We start from the raw sequence: 18,263 nt of genomic DNA, 5'->3' as shown, positions 1-18,263 counted from the left end.
TTAGATATTAATTAGAGTTTTTTATAAATGGACAAATAGATAACTTACTGTCCCTTCGTTTGCAAGAATGGCCATCAATCAGTCGTTCGTAATATGTTTCGTTACATTTACAATAATAAGAACCAGGAGTATTAAAGCAGTATTGTGAACAGACACTAGGTCCAGTTATACATTCATTAATATCTCTACAAGCTTTACCGTCGCTCATTAATTTATAACCGGCATTACATTCGCAATAAAATCCAGTCAATGTATTTACACATTTATGTTCACACTGATTACTTTCTACCTTCTCACATTCATCAACATTACAATGAGCAGGTTCGTCAGATCCATCAGTACAGTCTCTTTGTTTGTTGCATACACGTTCATAGGGAATACATTGGCCATTTTTACATTTAAATTGTGCACCAGAACATGTTGCTTCTTCAGTCACACAGTCTGTTGGTAGTTCATCACTATTATCACCGCAATCATCATCTCCATCACAATGATAAATCTTGCGGATACATTTTGTGTTACGACAAGTAAATTCTTCAGATGTGCAAGCACGGAATGCTGGAGAAAAATCAAAGAAAAATAATAAGTACAATGAAAGTCAAGTTACAGTGAAATAAAATAATTATTTGAATTAGACTTTTAAAACAGGAATTTGAAATAATTTTAATTTGAATAACATGAATAACATGAATTTGAATTTTTTATATTACAAACTCAAATATATTAATATGTTAAATTTTTAAATATTTCTACTGATTTTTCAATTCAATACTAATCAAATTTTAATTTTATCATTTAAAAGTTTATCATGCATTAATTTTAATTATGATCAAAATTTTAATACTGAACTGAATTTTATAATTACAGTTACAGAAAAAAACCTAAAAAGTTACTTACTGCAATTTTTTGGTTCATCAGAACCATCACCACAATCATTATCGTGGTCACAAACCCATTCTTTGCCGATGCATCTCTTATTGTCACATTGAAATTGGTTCTCTTGGCAAGGTTCTGGAGGTGGACAGTTATTCATGGTACTGTTTTCATCAGATCCATCTACACAATCAGGATCGCCATCACACACCCATCGTTTAGGTATACATACTGCTCTTCCCCATTGTCTATTTACTTTACAAGTGAATTCTTTTTCTGGATCACACTCTCTGTTTTCTATAGAAATATAACATTTTTTTCATGTTTTAGTTAATATATTTTAAATACATTAATTATAAAAAATAAAAATGATAAAATATTTTTCTGAGAATTATTTTATGCACATTTAACAAATTTTAGAATTAACTTTGAACATCTTACAATATAAATAAGTTATTAATAACTTTCATAAAATATCATTAAATCACATATGTGTTCAATCATTTTTTATAATATAATGTTAAGACATTCTTGAATGAATCAATTTATTAAATCAATTGCCATAAATTAAGTTGGTTTAATTGTTTTATTGGTTAATTTTAATAATACATTGTCATTTAGTTTTGGCTAAGATTTATTGTAATTATAGACTTTAGAAGAAATAATCATTACAGATCATAATAGAAAAAAAGCTAATTTATTGTAAAACTGATCTTTTTCACGTTTTCCTTTGACAAAATAGAACTTATGCAAGCAGTTACAATTCAAATTTTATTCAAATTTTTTTCAGAATAATATGTGGCATATGCATTATCATTACAAAATGTAATTTCATGTAAAAAAATTAAAAATAACTAAAGGACTAATTTATTTTGATTTACAGTTTATAAGCTGAAAATTTTTAATGCTACTTTTCTTTTTCCATTTCTACATACTTATACCTCTGAAACTTTTAACATGATTTTCAAAAATTTGCCAAAAATATAAAGATTCTAGTTTAAACTACATAACTTACCGCACTGATGACGATCGTCTTCATCAGAATTATCAAGGCAATCATTATCTCCATCACAAAGATATATTCGTGGAACACAATTACCATTATCACAAGTAAAGAGGTCGCCAAAACATGTCCTTTTCTCACTCTTACAGTAATCTTCTGGTTCATCACCACCATCATCACAATCTTTATCACCATCACAATGCCATGTTGCCGGTATGCATCGATTATTAGAACATCTATAACAACATAAATACATAACTTTAGTAATATTTTTACCATTAAAATAATTCAAATTGAAAATAATAATAACCTAAAACTGTTTGGTGGACAAGATCTATCTTGACAAACAATTGAATTTTCATCAGAGTTATCTCCACAATCATTATCTCCATCACAAAGCCAATATTGTTCTACACATATGTTTGTTGAATTGCATTTTATGTGATTTGCAGGGCAAGTTCTATTATTAGGACATCTTTCGGCACTTTCATCAGAAGTTTTATTATCTTTACAATCATGTACACCATTACATAACTGTGCATTGGGTATGCAACGATAATTGGCACAAGTAAATTCTCCCTCTTTGCATGGTGGATATTCTATAAAGAATTAATGAACATCAAATTAATGTTTAAAATATTATATTAAACACAGAAATAATTATAAGTAAATTTTTATTCTATGCCAGTTTAAGTTGATACTGTTTAATATTTTATCTAATAAAAAAATTTATAACACTAAAGAATCTTACTACAATCCTCTTCATCAGTACTATCACCACAGTCATTTTCATGATCACATTGCCATGTTTTAAAGATGCATTTTCCATTTCCACAGCGGAATTCTGAGGGGCTACATGTATGTAAGGCTAAAATAGTTATAAAAATATTTATATAAATCATTTTACATTTTATTCATTATTATAAATAAAATGTATCCGTTAATTATTTTAAATGTTTCTTAAATAGATAATATATATTTCAAATTTTAAAATTATTATTCATGAATTTAAAGCTGATAATATCATTTAAAAAATAAAAACATTTTAAGTAAAAAACAACACAAACCACAAAATTTGTTATCTTCATCTGTATTGTCACCACAGTCATCATCTCCATCACAAGCCCATAATCTAGGAAGACATTTACCATTTGCACAAGCAAATTTTTGTTCAGAACATGTCACATTTTCAGCTAAAAGTAAAAAATTTATACAATAAAGTACTCCATAAATGAATAATCTGTTACTGCTCTTTTTTTTTTTATGAACTACTTAGTAAATACAATTTATTTCATTTAAATGTGAATATTTGTTAAAATTTCTGTCCTATTTTACATTCATTCTAGTCATATGAAGTGTTTAAATATATAAACAACATTACAGAGTTATTTATAATACAAAAAAATAAAACTTACGAACACACATGCGCCCTTCATTGGCAACTTTGTAGGTATTATTGCATAGACATTCAACTGTTCCATTTTCAGCTTGATGACAGGAATGTGCACAGCCACCATTATTTAAACTGCAGACAGATGAATTACCTAAAATTTCAATAATAAAGTACTTTATAATCAAATTAAAACAAATTTGCTTTAATGTATATTTATTAACATTAAAAAATTATGCATTAAAACTTTATAAAAATATTTATTTTGGTTATAGAAAAAACTTGTTTTAAATTTCTTCACAACTTGAAAATTCCTCAACAATTTTTATATAATTATGTATTTTAATTTCATAAATATTAAAAAAACATCACGATGTAACCATATACTTACACTTTTGTCTATCTGGTGCATAAACGTGTATGTCCCGAGGTGATTCTTCAAGCCGTTTAACCATTTCTATCATTCCTGCACCTGTGTGTTTTTCAGCACGATATACACCTCCTGAAAATCATAAATAATTTTTTAAATAAAAAAATAAAATAAACATATTAATTAAACATTAAATCATAATTAAAATTTTCATTATTGTCCAATGAAAATGATGTAATTTACTGTTTTTTTAATCTAAAGAAATAGTCAATATTACATCATTTTTTTCATTTCAAATTTGATTCAAGATTAAATCATTTTCATTCTTAAATTTTGTGAAATATATAAGGAACACCCAAGAAAACTTTCATTCACTTTTAAAAGTCATATAAACAAGGCAGTAAAATCACTGGCCATCTGTTGCAGGATATTATGGCATTTTTGTAACCATATCCTCTGTTCTATGGTGCATATTTTTTGTTAATTTTTAATCTCTAGTGGACTATTGCCTTCCCATTTAATCCATGGATGCCCCCTCTTTACTTGCTAAAACATTGAGAGAACTCAATACACTTTACACCTAGTTTTAAGTTTAATAACCTGCTGCAACCCATATGTCACTAGAGTAAGACTATGATTTTCGGATTTCTTTTGAAAGAAGTAAATATTTCAATCAAATTCTCTTTCTCAAATATTTTAACAGTCTAATTCCACAATTTTGGCTAAATCTAAGAATTCCAGAAGAAACACCCATAATATTACATGTATATATACTCCTTGTTTTTGTTTGTCATTGTCACATAGATCTTATTTTTATTGAATAGCTGATAACATGGACTGAATTAATGTCTACTCTATAAAAAATTTGCTTATTACAAACGGGTGTTTCGACATTTCTTACATAACTCTTAAATCGTTTTTTTTTTATTTCCTAACTAGCTGCAAGTACCCGCTTTGCTGGGTTTTTTTTTGTTCGTACACTTATATGTAATATAGTTTTTTTTTAATATAAAAGACATGCATTAAAAGACTTTTCTTTTCCTAGCAGATAAGTCCAGCATTGCTCGGGCAAAAAGTAAGAATAGTGAAGATTAAGATTATTATGTTATAGCCAACCTTACCCATTTTCACAGAATGCAAGAATTAGGTCCCTCTGTTTCCAGAGACTAATTAGAGAATTTTTAGATGAGTCTAAAAATATGTTCGATTTCCTGCAAAAACGCATAAAACTGCATCTGCGCCTGTAAATCTTGTACGTCGCTTTCTCTTAACACTTCCATTGTTAACACTTCCATTCTTAACACTTTCAACCCACATATCTCCCAGCTGTTATCCCTAGCTGTTACCCGCAGCTTCACTCGCACAGATTTTGCAAGCAAACCCTATTTACATTCAATATTTCAACAACCATAGTAATTGTTATATAACACCTACCGCTGAGAATTGCTGAGAATCAAACCAACTGTTTTTAATTTGATAAATTTTCTGGAACATTTACAATCGTTCTATAATCGAACCAATATGCAATAACAAATTCAAATTTAAAATGGTTCGAATATTTGGTTAAAAAATCGAAATATATAAAAATATTTATAACAATGCCTGAAATGTTATCAATTTAATACCCCTAAGTACTCAATGAAGACTAAACGTAATTAAAAACAAAAAATTGCATCTAAAATAGTACAGTAGAAGCCATTCTTCAGGTTAAGACTTAATGCTCTCCCTCTCCCCCTGCGGGGGGATTTCAAAAAATTCCTTCTTAGTGTTTATTTTCATTGCGTACCCTACTAAAATGTAGTTAAATACAAAAATTTGCATCTAAAATGGTACAGTAGAAGCCGTTCTTCAGGTTAATGCTCTCCCATCTCCCACCTGCGGGGGGGATTTCGAAAAATCCCTTCTTAGTGTGCATTTTCACGACGTACCCTAATTGTGTACCAAATTTCACCTCTAGTTTCTGGAACTTTCTAGAAAAAACTGGAAAATTCTCATTGAAGCGTCACACATTTTCCAAGTCAACCACTTTAAACCCTCATATCTCCCACGCCCTTACAGCTATCGAGACGCAACCACCATAGTGCACGATGGGAGACTTGGGGCTACTACCACACACAGACACCATTCATGTGCGATTTGTAGACTTGGCTGCAGAGTGAGATATAGGCGCACACACATCCATTTATATATATATATATAGATTATTATTCTTTTTCATATTCTTACTATTTTCTCTTTTATTCCCACACTTTTGCTTGTTGAAATTACACCTTTTATTTAGCATATGGGAATATGTTTTTTAATATATAATTTTTATACTTTTTAATGAATGTATATCATCTGTATGCTTTTTCATTTATATTTCTCTGCTATATATCTATATATATATTTTTATGTATTGTGTTATTGCTTTCTTCATGTTTTTCCATTGTATTTTGTAATTTTTAAACTTCTTTTGGGCTTGTTATGTACTGGGAGGTAGAAATCAACAGCATAATGGCAGTTCCAAAATTCAATGTAAAAATAAATAAATATTAAAAATCTGATATAAGTTAAATAATGCAATAAAAATAAATATAAGTTTTTATGATCTTAATGGCAATTCTGTTGTCAGAAAAATAAATGAATCTGAACCTGACTGTTTTCCATTTCTATCACAATTATGCTGACATTAAAAATACTGTGTTATTATCTTTCACAATTTAAACCCATGATCACAAATAGTAGTAATGATTTTCTGCACCTGCTAGTTTTTTGTATACATTTTTCAGTAAAATAACTTACTTAGCTGTGTGTGTCCATGGTATCCTCATGCTGTATGCTATCCATCTAACTGTGTAAAAACTTCAGGCAAAAAACTTTTCCACTTATTACAGGCCATCAAAAAACTGCTGCAGAAAATAATCAACTTGTGCATGCAATACAGTTTTTCTTTATTGTCACACATTCACATGCAAGCAATAGCAAACACTGTAGCACGCAACTAATGAGGAGTGTGGAGAATAGGCAGTATACTGATACGTGTTAAAAGCTGACCTTTGGAAGTGATTATCTTGCAAAGGATCACATGTACAAGTATTCACTTGTATGATTCCTTACAAGTATGATTCCTTTCACTTTTTTGCTTGTATAGGGAAGTCAATGATTCTGGAGTGTGAAATCTCTCATTCAGAGCTTGAATTTTACTTGTTGCTGTACATATCTACATATTAACAAAAATGTACCCAATTTTCTACTCTGAGAGATTGTGTTTGGTGACCTGACATCATCAAAAATGATGTCATAGAATACTCCGACAATGGTTGTAAGAAGTAGGCCTGTTGTTGTAATGCGTGTTTATCAGCTATGCATGACATTATGATATGCATGGTCCACAAGTCACTATGACCTAGAATACTTGTCTCTGTAAGGTAACCTTCAACAATTTACATGTTTTTCAGCTTTATTTCATGCCCAAATAATACATTTTCTGGTCCTTCCAAAAACATCTCAGTCCTCCTGTCATTTATTTCCAGCTTAACTCATTTCAGATAAAACAACACTACAGAAAAGTTTGAAGGACTCCCAATGAGTGAAAGATCAAGGAACATTATTCTGCACACAAAACAATATCTTATCAAATATAAAGTGTAAAACAACAAAATTTGACATGTGTAAAGACATATCACAGTTTTCAGAATTTGAGAAATGGCTATTACTTGCAACATCATTAAACATTAAAAATCAGCAGAAAATTGCTGTTTTATGCATGTGGTTGTTTGTAATAAATGTATGTTATCCCTGGTTAAAGTAATATTACAACAGAGTTCATTTAAAAACTGAAAATCTTTCAACAAATTCCTTCAAATTTCATATGAGTTTGCTTTGCTTTATATATAGCCAAAAGTTGAAATTAATCTTCAGAATAAAGCAAAACTTCTTCATATATCAAAAATTTCTTAAACTTATAAAAAAAATATGTTTATTTTTTAAATTTGAAAATGTAATAATGAAACTATTCTTTTCATACTTTGAAGTTTTTGATTAAAGTTTTAAAAAATTTTCTGAAATCATTTCACTTAATATATATTTTGAGAATAAATTTGCAATGATAAAAGTTTTTAACTTACGAAGTTGTAAATCAGTCCAATATATATAATTCCTGTGCACAGTAATAGCAAATGGATATATAGTTGCAGGTACTAATACTTCACGATTTTTACCATCAAGGTCAGATCTTTCAATTTTTTCTCTAAAAAAAATTATACTATTTTAGAATTTATGGAAAAGTAAGTTTAAAGTTTCTGAAATTATCTTTGACTGCAATAATGTATATTAATTGTAATTTAATTTATTAAATACATAATTTATTTAATTAGAAAGATTTTAACCAATCTTAAAATTATATGAACACTTTTTCTTACACTATATTGCATTAAAACTTTAAAATAAATGTCTCAATACAAACCTCAATGCATCAGTCCAGTATAATTTTCTCTCTTCATAATCAATAGCTAATCCACTTGGTTGAGTTAAATTATCACCGATGATTTCAGTTTTTTTATTGCCTGCCATAGTTGAACGATAGATTTTTCCTTTGTTTCCAAATCGTCCCCAATCAGTAAAATACATAAAACTAAAAAGGAATTTTTTAAATTTAATAGTCATTTTCATATTGAAAAATCAATACCAACATTAAATATTTATTTTATTATAAAAATTAATTTATTATACATTAAGTAAATGTTAAATTTCATAAATTTTAGGTTTGTTATACAATAACTCAGAAAAATTACTGTAAATACAGAAATCATTCCAAGAAATCCAATAATTTCCACTTTCCAAACAATTTTTTAATGACAATTTCATTTTCAACACATCTTAAACTTTTCACTTCTTCAAAAAATATAAATTCTCTTAAAAAGTAATAAAAAATATTTAAGAGATGTACTGATAATGAGTTAATGCTAATTGAAAAATGTTTAAGAATAAAGATTTGAAACTTTGTTTATAAATAGTTTATATTATATTATAAAACTAATATTGTTTTAATATATTTGACATGTTTTAAAACATGAAAAATACATTTTAATGGTACAAAAATATTTTGAAATAAAACTACATATTTACTTAAGAAAAAATGTTCTCACCCTTCACATGGATCTAGGACAATTGCTCTTGGTCTTTCAACACGAGTAATCATAACAAGTTGAGAACCATCCAAATTCATTGCGTAAATACTTCTGTTACCAGAATCAGTCCAATAAACTTTTTTAGTAGTCCAATCAAATGCAATTCCCTCTGGATTAATACCCTTGTCTTGTATGACTTTCATTTCACTGAGATTATCTAAATTCATCCAGGATATACTGCCATCGGGACGTATTTCTAGTGGCAACAATAAATATATTTCAAATTGTTTAATTATGTAATTTAATAATTATTTTATATTTTATATTACATTTTAAATTATTCTTCATGTAAATTTTATTCCTAATTACATTCTACATTTAAATTTACTACAACAAACACAAATTTAATTTAACAGAACAATGAACTAAAAACACGTCTAAAGTTTTAATGAAATTTTAATTTTAATAAAACTATATATTGAAAATTTTGAAATTTCAGTTTAAAAACTGTATATGAGTTTTTAATCTCATTAAAAAAGTAGCAATAATTTTACATACGAGTGAAGAGTAAATGTCTATCTGTGTAATCAAAATCCAATCCAACAACATTTGTAAGATTTCCTCTTGGTGGAAATGGAAAGCTTGTAATATCGGGATTTAAATGAATACTTCTAATTTCTCTCCGAGTTGTAAATATTATATATTCTTTTGTCTCTGTTCAAAAATAAAATAAAAAATTTACTTTAAAATTTATATAAATTTTATATCTTAAATGTATATTGTTTAATTAAAAAACATACAACAGTAGATACCATTCTACAATTTAATTATATTATTATTTAACATAAAATGATTTTAATTAAATTAACTAAAAAAACTACCAAACAGTTATTAACATTAAGTTAGTTGTTTTATCATTATCATTTTACTAATATATTTTTGCACAATTAAAAAAACCAAGATAAAGTGTATAATGAAAAGCAAATATTTCACCTTCACATGTTCTCTTATCAGAAGACAAAATACCAGAAGCACAAGAGCATTTATAGTTTTCTGTACTGGATGAAGGCATTGCAAAACAGAGCTGTTCACATTTTCCATTTTCAGGACGTGAACACGGGGTTTCACCTACAATCGAAAGAAAAATAAAATATTTTAAATAAATAAATTATATAACAAAAATATAAAACAATTTAAAGATTTTTGTTTCATTTTGTTTTTAACATATTTTAAAATTATTAGACAAATTAATAATACAGTAGAGCATCGATTATCCGACCCCCAATTAACCGACTTATCGGTTAACCGACCGTGTTCTAGTCGGCAAATTCAAATGTCCGCTAGTGATGTGGCGCTACAATATTTGGTTATGTCTTGGCTACTTTAATATTATTTTTGTTAAATTTTTGCATGTTTTAGCTGGCAGCACTGGCTCGACCATGAAAGGGAGGCTAGTATTTAAACGAGGCCTAATACACTATACTAATAATGTATTTTTTCATACTTTTCGGTTATCTGACTTTTCAGTTATCCGACCAACCCCAGTTCCCAATTAAGTCGGATAATCGATGCTCTACTGTAATAAACTGCAACATATTTTTAAATAATTTAAGTAAAATTTACCTGTCACTGGCTGATTTTTCTTGTCAAAAATAACAATGTCTCTCAAAGTATCCAGATCAGATTTAAAAGATTCTATTGAGCTGCTATTATCTGAAGTTTTATTCGCAGAGAAAACAGTCCTGAGATTTCGATCAACCCAAAATACTTTATCTCCATAAATTGCAACGCCCATGGGATTTGGCAAATTTTTACGAACATACTGGCGTTTTCCACCACTGAATGATACCCTCTAAAAAATTTAATAAAATATGAATTTAATATATTAGTAAAATTCAGTTAAAGATAATTATTTAGTAAATTAATTTCAAATGTTATCATTTATAAATCATCTTTACATCAAACATTCCAACAATAAAATTTTAAAAAATTTAGATAATTTAAAATTATACTATTTGAATAATAATATATTATAATATCTTGTATTTACTTTTAAGTTTAATAAGTTGTATTGTATTATATTGCATTAAGTTTGATTACTTATAATTATAGACTTACTTTCTTTTTAATAAAAATTACTTTGATTTATTATGATAAAAAAAATATTCATGTTTTGACTTTTCAGGATGAACCAAACATTAATATTATATTAATATTTTTTATTTTCGTATATATGCTAGGTTGAAGGATATCTATTTATATTAAAATGTATTTTTACTATACTGCCTTTGTAAGAAAGAATGTCATATCTACATCGAGAGTGAAATTGAGAAATGTAAGCTTAAAAGTTTCTATCCTGGTCTTAGAATGTTATTTGAACAAATCACTTTTGAATGTGGTTTATCATACACATATATTGATAAACCATGTTTGAAAGTGATTAATTCAAATAATACCCCAGGGCCAGGATAAAAACTTTAAGCCTCAGTTCTCATTTTCATCCTTGGTGCAGATATGTTATTCTATCTTAAGAGAGCAGTATGTAGACAACAATAAATTAAATTTCTAACACATTATAAAACATGAAAACTTTATATAGAATTTTCATGAACATGAAAACTTTATGTGAGGACCGAATTGAGCCGGTCCGATTTTAATTTTTCATTATTTCAAATCCCCTCAGGAGATAACGATCGAGATTCGCGATAACGATCAAGCTCGAAGGATGTACAGTCTTCCGCCGTCAAACCGCTTCCCTCCTTCTCCGGATCCCACCTGAGTCATGGAACTCAAGTCACCACCCTCCATCGCGATTGGTGATCGTTACGGAAGGGACCGAAGGTATATAAAGGGGGAAGATATCTAAGAAGAGGGCTGAGGTCGGAAGAAGGGGAACGACCTGCTGACCCGAGTCCTGTACGAAGGCCATTCCAGACGCCGGAGCCTCCGCCGCAAAGCCGATCCTGCCGCTCACCGCCAGGGAAGACGCTAGAAGAACCTTCAGCTGACCCGAAGAACCTACTCAATCATAAGCGATAACCGAGAGGTATGAATCCCCTAACAATTGTGAGCTCTCTCTCTCCCGCGATTAGGGACGGAATGCGTCGCTCCAGATGTAAGCGATTCTCTGTTCTAATAAATCTTATCTGTGTTGTCCTGCTACTACGGATATTGCCTTTTTCTTATCGACGACCCCACACTTCCTCCACTCAACCTGACAATTAATTACCGATCCCGATAAAACGGGATATACATAAATTTAGCCATCCTTGACAGTGGGGTGGGTCTTGCCAACCTGTTCGCCAACAAAAAGGGGGTATGACTTCGTCCCCCCCCTCGGCGTTCCCACATTTATATAGAATTTTCATGAATAGTTCATTATTTTATCATTTTAACATACTTTCTAATCTTTTCCTTTTAATTCAATCATTGAGTTTTCTGTACTTTTTCTTTTGCCAGTTTTATTTTTATCATTATCTAATAATACTATTTACGATATTTTCTTGTCAGTTTTCTTTTTGTTATATTAATTTAAATAAATCTGCACATTCTTATTTTCTAAAGTAAATGTAAAGAGTAATTATTAATAAAACCTCAAAGAATTTTAAAGATATTAATATACCATAAATTATACTATTGTTCATTAAAGCAAAAACTTCTGTTAATTTTCTTATACTTCATATATTTTATTAGTTGTGAATTAAATTAATCATTTTCTGTATAAATATAATCATTATTTGACCCTAGATAGTTAATTAAATTAATTCAAAATTATAATTAAAGAAATAACTAGGAAGTGTTTTAATCAATATAACTCTTACTGAAATTAGTTTATGAATGATTATTTAAAAAAAAAAACTTTATAAAATGTTTCTGCACAATAAAAATTTGAATTTCTGTTGCTTTTACCTGAATTGCATCTTCTCTTGAATCTACCCAATATACATCATGAGTCGCTATATCTATGGTAAGATCACGTGGGTTGCTAATGCCCGTTACAACAATCTGAGTACGATTTGTTCCATCTAGTTGCGCTCTCTCAATTTTTGGATACTGGCCATAATCAATCCAATACAAATAACGTTTAATGGGATTTACTGCTATCTCTCTTGGAGAATCAGTTGTGGTTTTTAATAAAATCATTCGATTTGTTCCATTTAACCAACAAACTTCAATGTAAGTTTCATGAGGAAAAACATTTGTAAAATATAAGTTCTCTATAAAAATAAACACAAAAAAATTTTAGTTGTATTTTATTTAACTTGCATATAATAATTTTTTAAAATACAGAAATATTTTATTTAAACAAATTCACAAAACTATATACCATATAGAAGAAAACAAAAATTAATTTACACTTGAAAAAAGAAGAATTAAAACTGGTACGGAAAAAACTGTGATTATTTCTTTACGAAATATATAAAACAAATAGGTCAGATTTAAAACGAGAGTTGAAAGAAAATATGATAATGATAACAACATTGTAATGTAATTACATAACAGATTAAACTGTATTCAGTAAAACCATGATTTTCTTTTCAATGAAGTTTCAAACTCTTACTTTTAATCACATTATAATATGCAACAGTAAAACATTATAAATATTTTAATATTACAATTTTATGATACTGTTAAAATAATTATGATGTTTTATTCTTACATGTTTACAGTATTTACACAGAAAATATAAAATTTCAATTCTTGTTTTATTTCATTCTATACTAACAGTTACATAAACAGATGAATAAAATCAAAGCTTAATATCTATTATTACAAATTAATTTCAAAGTAATGAGATTTACAAAAACCTAAAATAATAATTTTGATATAAATCATAAAACATCTCCAGTCTCCTTTCATCCAATGATGAGTGCATTTAAATGATGAGTGCATAAAAAAGTCATGCTATAATCAATGCAATTTTCATTTATCCGTAATAAATTATATATCCGTAATAAATGAGCAATTATTTATTGTGAAGATGTTACAATGCTGGGCTGCAATTTTTAATCATATTTTTTAATTTATTTAACTTCAAATATATGCTCTCCACCTCAAATTAGTAGTGGCTTGCCCCTATGCATCATACTTTCCTTTAACAATAGAGTCATGCCAGTCATCTAATGCCTTTCAGGAGAAATCTTTTAATTGAATTAATGTACTTTTGATGCAAACTGGAAGTTCATATGAGCCTCCTGTCCCTAAGGTTTCCATATCTGGTCTTGTCTCTCATCTATCTAACTCCGTTCCCAAGATTAAAGAAAGACAGATGGATGACAGTGGGAATTTATAGGTCTACAATTTTTACAAACTGCAGCCCAATTAATTAATAAAAAACAAATGACTAAATATTAAATACAAGTTAAAATGATAGAGAAAACCAATCAACAGAATGTTTTAATTAATACTGATTTGCAGCTAAGTACTATTTTAAATATAAAAGACTGAATTTATTACTAAGATTGAAATGTGATCATAATGTAATTAGCCTACATTTTTATGGCATTTTTAACATTTTAAAATATCTATATTTTATTGTTAAAAAATAGACAAAAACACTTTATCATTCAGATTTTTCTAATAAACTTAGCTGGACTCATCACTATGAATCTTAAACCTTAAAGTCTGTAGTGCTTCAATGATGATAAGATATTTTTCTTTTTATCAAATTGTATAAAGTAAAATTTTTTAAAACAAAATATCAAACTTTTATATTTCAAAATTAATAAGAATTAGCTCAGTTACACATTCAGAATAAGTTGTATTAAAACAAAAGTGATACCTGCAATCCAATCAACTGCTACTCCACGAATTCCATTGCTGCCAATTCCATCAGAGATAACATGTGTAAAATCAGTTCCATCTGGTTTCATACGATAAATTCCATTCTTTTCTCCTTGATTATATTCAACCCAATATACATGATTCTGTGCAACATGTACATCTAGATGCAAAATATTGTGACCTGAAAACATTTAAATGCTTAATTATTGCTGTTAAAAAAGAAATATATCAATAACTAGAAATAATGTTTTATATTAAAATAATATATAACCAATGAAAAATACACATGAATAATTCTTTATTAAGATTAAAAGTTTAATAAAATACCTGGTCCAGATATAGGTACCGTAGCTTCTGCATGATCTTCGAGACTGAATCCTCTGGCTTTATCAAGTTCAGAAATCATAGCAAATGATGTATAAGGTTTGCATTTTGTTTCTTCTTCAGTGTGATAACCAATTCCACAGAGGCACCTATGTTTAGCAGAAGGAAGTGGTACACAAATTTGTTGACATCCTCCATTAGCCAATCTGCAAGGATGATTTTTCACGGCTGTAGAAAAAACAAAAATATAACGGCAATTAGTCTGAAAATTTATTAAATAAATACATGTAAAATATTCAATGATAAATATTATCTATATCAGAAATTTGGCCACTAAAAAAATTTTAACATAGGTTATGATATGAAAATATATTTTAATGCATTATCTAGTTTTTAATATTTATAAGAATTGAAATTATTTAATTTAAAAAATAAATTTGTGAACAATATTAAATAATACATTCTTTATTTATGAAGTTTATTACTTTTAATATTATTGTCAAAACAAATTTAATGAATAGTGGGAAAAAAAGTAGAAAAAACAAGAATATTTTTCCTACGCTCTATTTTATGATAATATTTAATAAAGATAAGCATCTTTGTTCAATGTAAAGTTACATCATGAAAGTATTGATCAAAATTATGAAATATATGAAATAACTACGAATTAAAATATATAATACAAATATTCATAATGCTATACTTCATGTTGCCTAAATATAAAATTAACATATTTATCTTCAGAATAGACAAACTAGATTGACTTCTTATGTAAATAATAAATCTAGTCTTTAAAAAAAGTTATTGAGATGTCCTTGAATATTAAGTTTTTTCTTGAAATTTAATACTTATAGAAGTCCTATTATAAAGATAATATTTCAATGCTGATCTACTATTATTATTTTAATATAAATTTAATTGTTAAATAATATTAATATATGTATTTATATTAAGTTTATATTAAAAATTAATGCATTCAATATTTGTGAAATAGAGCAGATATAGATATCAGTTATAGACATATGAATATATATTACTATTTCTTCATTAATATAACTTTATTAATTATACAAGATAATTTAGTAATTTAAATTTTTTCATTAGGAATTCAAAATGTCATTAATTAAATATTATTCATTACCATTCATAAATGGTTTCGTTAAGTTTCTCAATAAAGTTTATCACTTTAAAATAATAATACTTAATTATGAACTCGCACTCACCTTTTGAAATATAAACAATATTTGATGAAAAGAATAAAGATGCAAAAAAGAGAAGATAGAGTAGTTGAAGAAATTAGATACCAACAACCAGTTCTAATTAGAAATAAGAAATTTTTATTATTTAATAAAGTTTTTAAAGATTATTATTGAAAGAAAGCCTTAAACAGTAGAAATCATTAAACAATTTTAGTCGTATTGAGTATTTTCGAAGTATCATGTTATCATAATTCAACTTGTAAATGTAGAAGTGAGGCATTTAAGTAAAATATAGTTTTCTACATATACAAAAATTTCAATGTCAAAATATTCATTTGATGACATAATAAAGTTTAACCTCTCATACACATTTTTAATAAAGTATTTGAGAAATAAAAACATTTTTTTACTTGAAAAATGAAAATCTTTCATGAATAATTTAGTAAAAATAACAACAAAAAAAATCAAAGAGTTTTGTGTAAAAGTAAACATTCAAAACAACCATTTACAATCAAATTCAATTAAGTCATTGTTAAGATAGGCGTAGAAGTGAACTCAACAAATAAACAATTTCTATAAATTTTAACCACAGTGTAATTTTAAAATAATCATAAAAATATATCTCAAAAGTCAGTTAATTGATAAATTGATATGTATTTTTATACTTATTTTAAAAATGGTTAAAATTGATTTGGAAAAGTTGTATGCTTTTAATTCATGATTTGTTCATTTCCTTATTAGTGACTGAATCATTAATAATGAAAGACAGGCTAATTATTAAAGTTAGTTAACTAAATAATATATCTTAGTTAACTAATTTTTAACTCTGTGTATTTAATTCTAACAATTGAATTACTTTCATTCCATGTAATAATAAATCAGAAGTTCTATGTTCAAAATTTCTTTGTTATTGCTTTCATGAAGATGCATTTATTTATAAATTTATAATTTACTTAATAAATTATGTTTAATAGTTTCCAGAATTCAAAAAGTTTATTTTTATCAAAACATATTTTGGAACTTTTACAATTCCTATGTTTTATTCCTATGTTTTATTCCTATGTTATATTTTACTTTTACAATACTATTCAATATATCTTATCTTTTCCCATGTTTTCAAATACTAATTATTAACTTCTAAAACTCTACAGAAACTTAATATTATGATACCTTCAAAAAAAAAACTTATAAAAAAATAATAAATCTATAATTAACATATAATAATATATAAAAAATTATTACTTGGTCTTTTGCTGTATACTTTCATAGTAATCAAATTAGCAGCATTTTCTTCCATAACAACTGGATTTTTACCATCAGGTAAATTAACTCTCACAATTTTTTCATACACTGTATCCAGATAATATAATCGATTATTATTTAAAGAAAGACCCTGAGGTTTTGCAATTCCTGATGAAGCTGAAACAATCACTTTCCGATTTTTTCCTTCTACATCAATCATTTCTATCTATTATGTAAAATTAATTTGTAATTATTACTAAACAATCTAAATATTTTCAAAAAAAAATTGAAAATTTTTAAAAACAAACCCACTTTTCCTTCTGAACTCTGACTCCAATATAATTCTTTTTTAACTAAATCAATTGCAAGAACTTCTAAATTGTGAAGACCTTCCTTTACAATAATTGCAGAATTATTGCCATCCATATCAACAGAAGCTAACTTTCTAGGAACACCAACTCCACCTTCATCTAACCAATATAATTTTCTAAGAGAAAAAATATATATATATGTATATAAATTTACTTTTTAGAAATCATTAATACATACAAATAAAAATTACCCTTCACCAGGATCTAAAACCATTGATTTTGGTTTAGAAACACCTTTTTCTGTTCCATCATTACTTAGTATTACCCTTTGATAATGCTGATCTGAATCCACCTAAAGAACAATAAAAAATTACACAGTGATTACATTTTCTGATAACAAAAAAGTTCTCTATGTATAAAATTTAAAAATTAACTTTAAAAAGATTTTTAATTTATAGAAAACAAACCTTAACAACTTCAAAATTTGATGCTTTTCGGTTGCCAACATACAAATTTCTTCCAAGCCAATCAAATGCTAAAATGTATGGAGCTCCAACAACACTATCTGCCAAAAGTTTGGTTCTATTTCCACCACTTAAATTAGATTTATAAATTGTACCCTAAACATTAAAAAATTTTTTAATTTTATAAAATAT

At 27.1% G+C, this 18,263-nt stretch overlaps 1 protein-coding gene across 5 annotated transcripts in view; it reads right to left on the bottom strand.

Annotated features, from left to right (window-relative positions):
* Nucleotides 1-18,263, bottom strand: part of mgl (megalin) — a 148,760-nt gene that overhangs the window by 18,718 nt on the left and 111,779 nt on the right. For all 5 annotated transcript variants that reach the window (XM_067285791.1, XM_067285792.1, XM_067285793.1 and 2 more), the window contains 21 exons: nucleotides 18,075-18,227; nucleotides 17,859-17,959; nucleotides 17,609-17,783; nucleotides 17,297-17,522; nucleotides 14,859-15,083; nucleotides 14,530-14,712; nucleotides 12,657-12,964; nucleotides 10,371-10,599; nucleotides 9,741-9,875; nucleotides 9,306-9,461; nucleotides 8,766-9,003; nucleotides 8,084-8,251; nucleotides 7,746-7,867; nucleotides 3,658-3,768; nucleotides 3,292-3,420; nucleotides 2,944-3,069; nucleotides 2,628-2,744; nucleotides 2,187-2,475; nucleotides 1,889-2,112; nucleotides 898-1,170; nucleotides 49-558 (listed from right to left, as the gene is read on the bottom strand). In XM_067285791.1, the coding sequence (XP_067141892.1) occupies nucleotides 49-558; nucleotides 898-1,170; nucleotides 1,889-2,112; nucleotides 2,187-2,475; nucleotides 2,628-2,744; nucleotides 2,944-3,069; nucleotides 3,292-3,420; nucleotides 3,658-3,768; nucleotides 7,746-7,867; nucleotides 8,084-8,251; nucleotides 8,766-9,003; nucleotides 9,306-9,461; nucleotides 9,741-9,875; nucleotides 10,371-10,599; nucleotides 12,657-12,964; nucleotides 14,530-14,712; nucleotides 14,859-15,083; nucleotides 17,297-17,522; nucleotides 17,609-17,783; nucleotides 17,859-17,959; nucleotides 18,075-18,227 (4,198 nt within the window). The remainder of the gene's footprint in view (nucleotides 1-48; nucleotides 559-897; nucleotides 1,171-1,888; nucleotides 2,113-2,186; nucleotides 2,476-2,627; nucleotides 2,745-2,943; nucleotides 3,070-3,291; nucleotides 3,421-3,657; nucleotides 3,769-7,745; nucleotides 7,868-8,083; nucleotides 8,252-8,765; nucleotides 9,004-9,305; nucleotides 9,462-9,740; nucleotides 9,876-10,370; nucleotides 10,600-12,656; nucleotides 12,965-14,529; nucleotides 14,713-14,858; nucleotides 15,084-17,296; nucleotides 17,523-17,608; nucleotides 17,784-17,858; nucleotides 17,960-18,074; nucleotides 18,228-18,263) is intronic.

The sequence above is a fragment of the Centruroides vittatus genome, unplaced genomic scaffold (genome assembly GCF_030686945.1).
Source record: "Centruroides vittatus isolate TY-2023 unplaced genomic scaffold, ASM3068694v2 scaffold_3038, whole genome shotgun sequence".
NCBI classification, from domain to species: domain Eukaryota; kingdom Metazoa; phylum Arthropoda; class Arachnida; order Scorpiones; family Buthidae; genus Centruroides; species Centruroides vittatus.
This window is presented reverse-complemented; position numbering and strand designations above follow the sequence as displayed.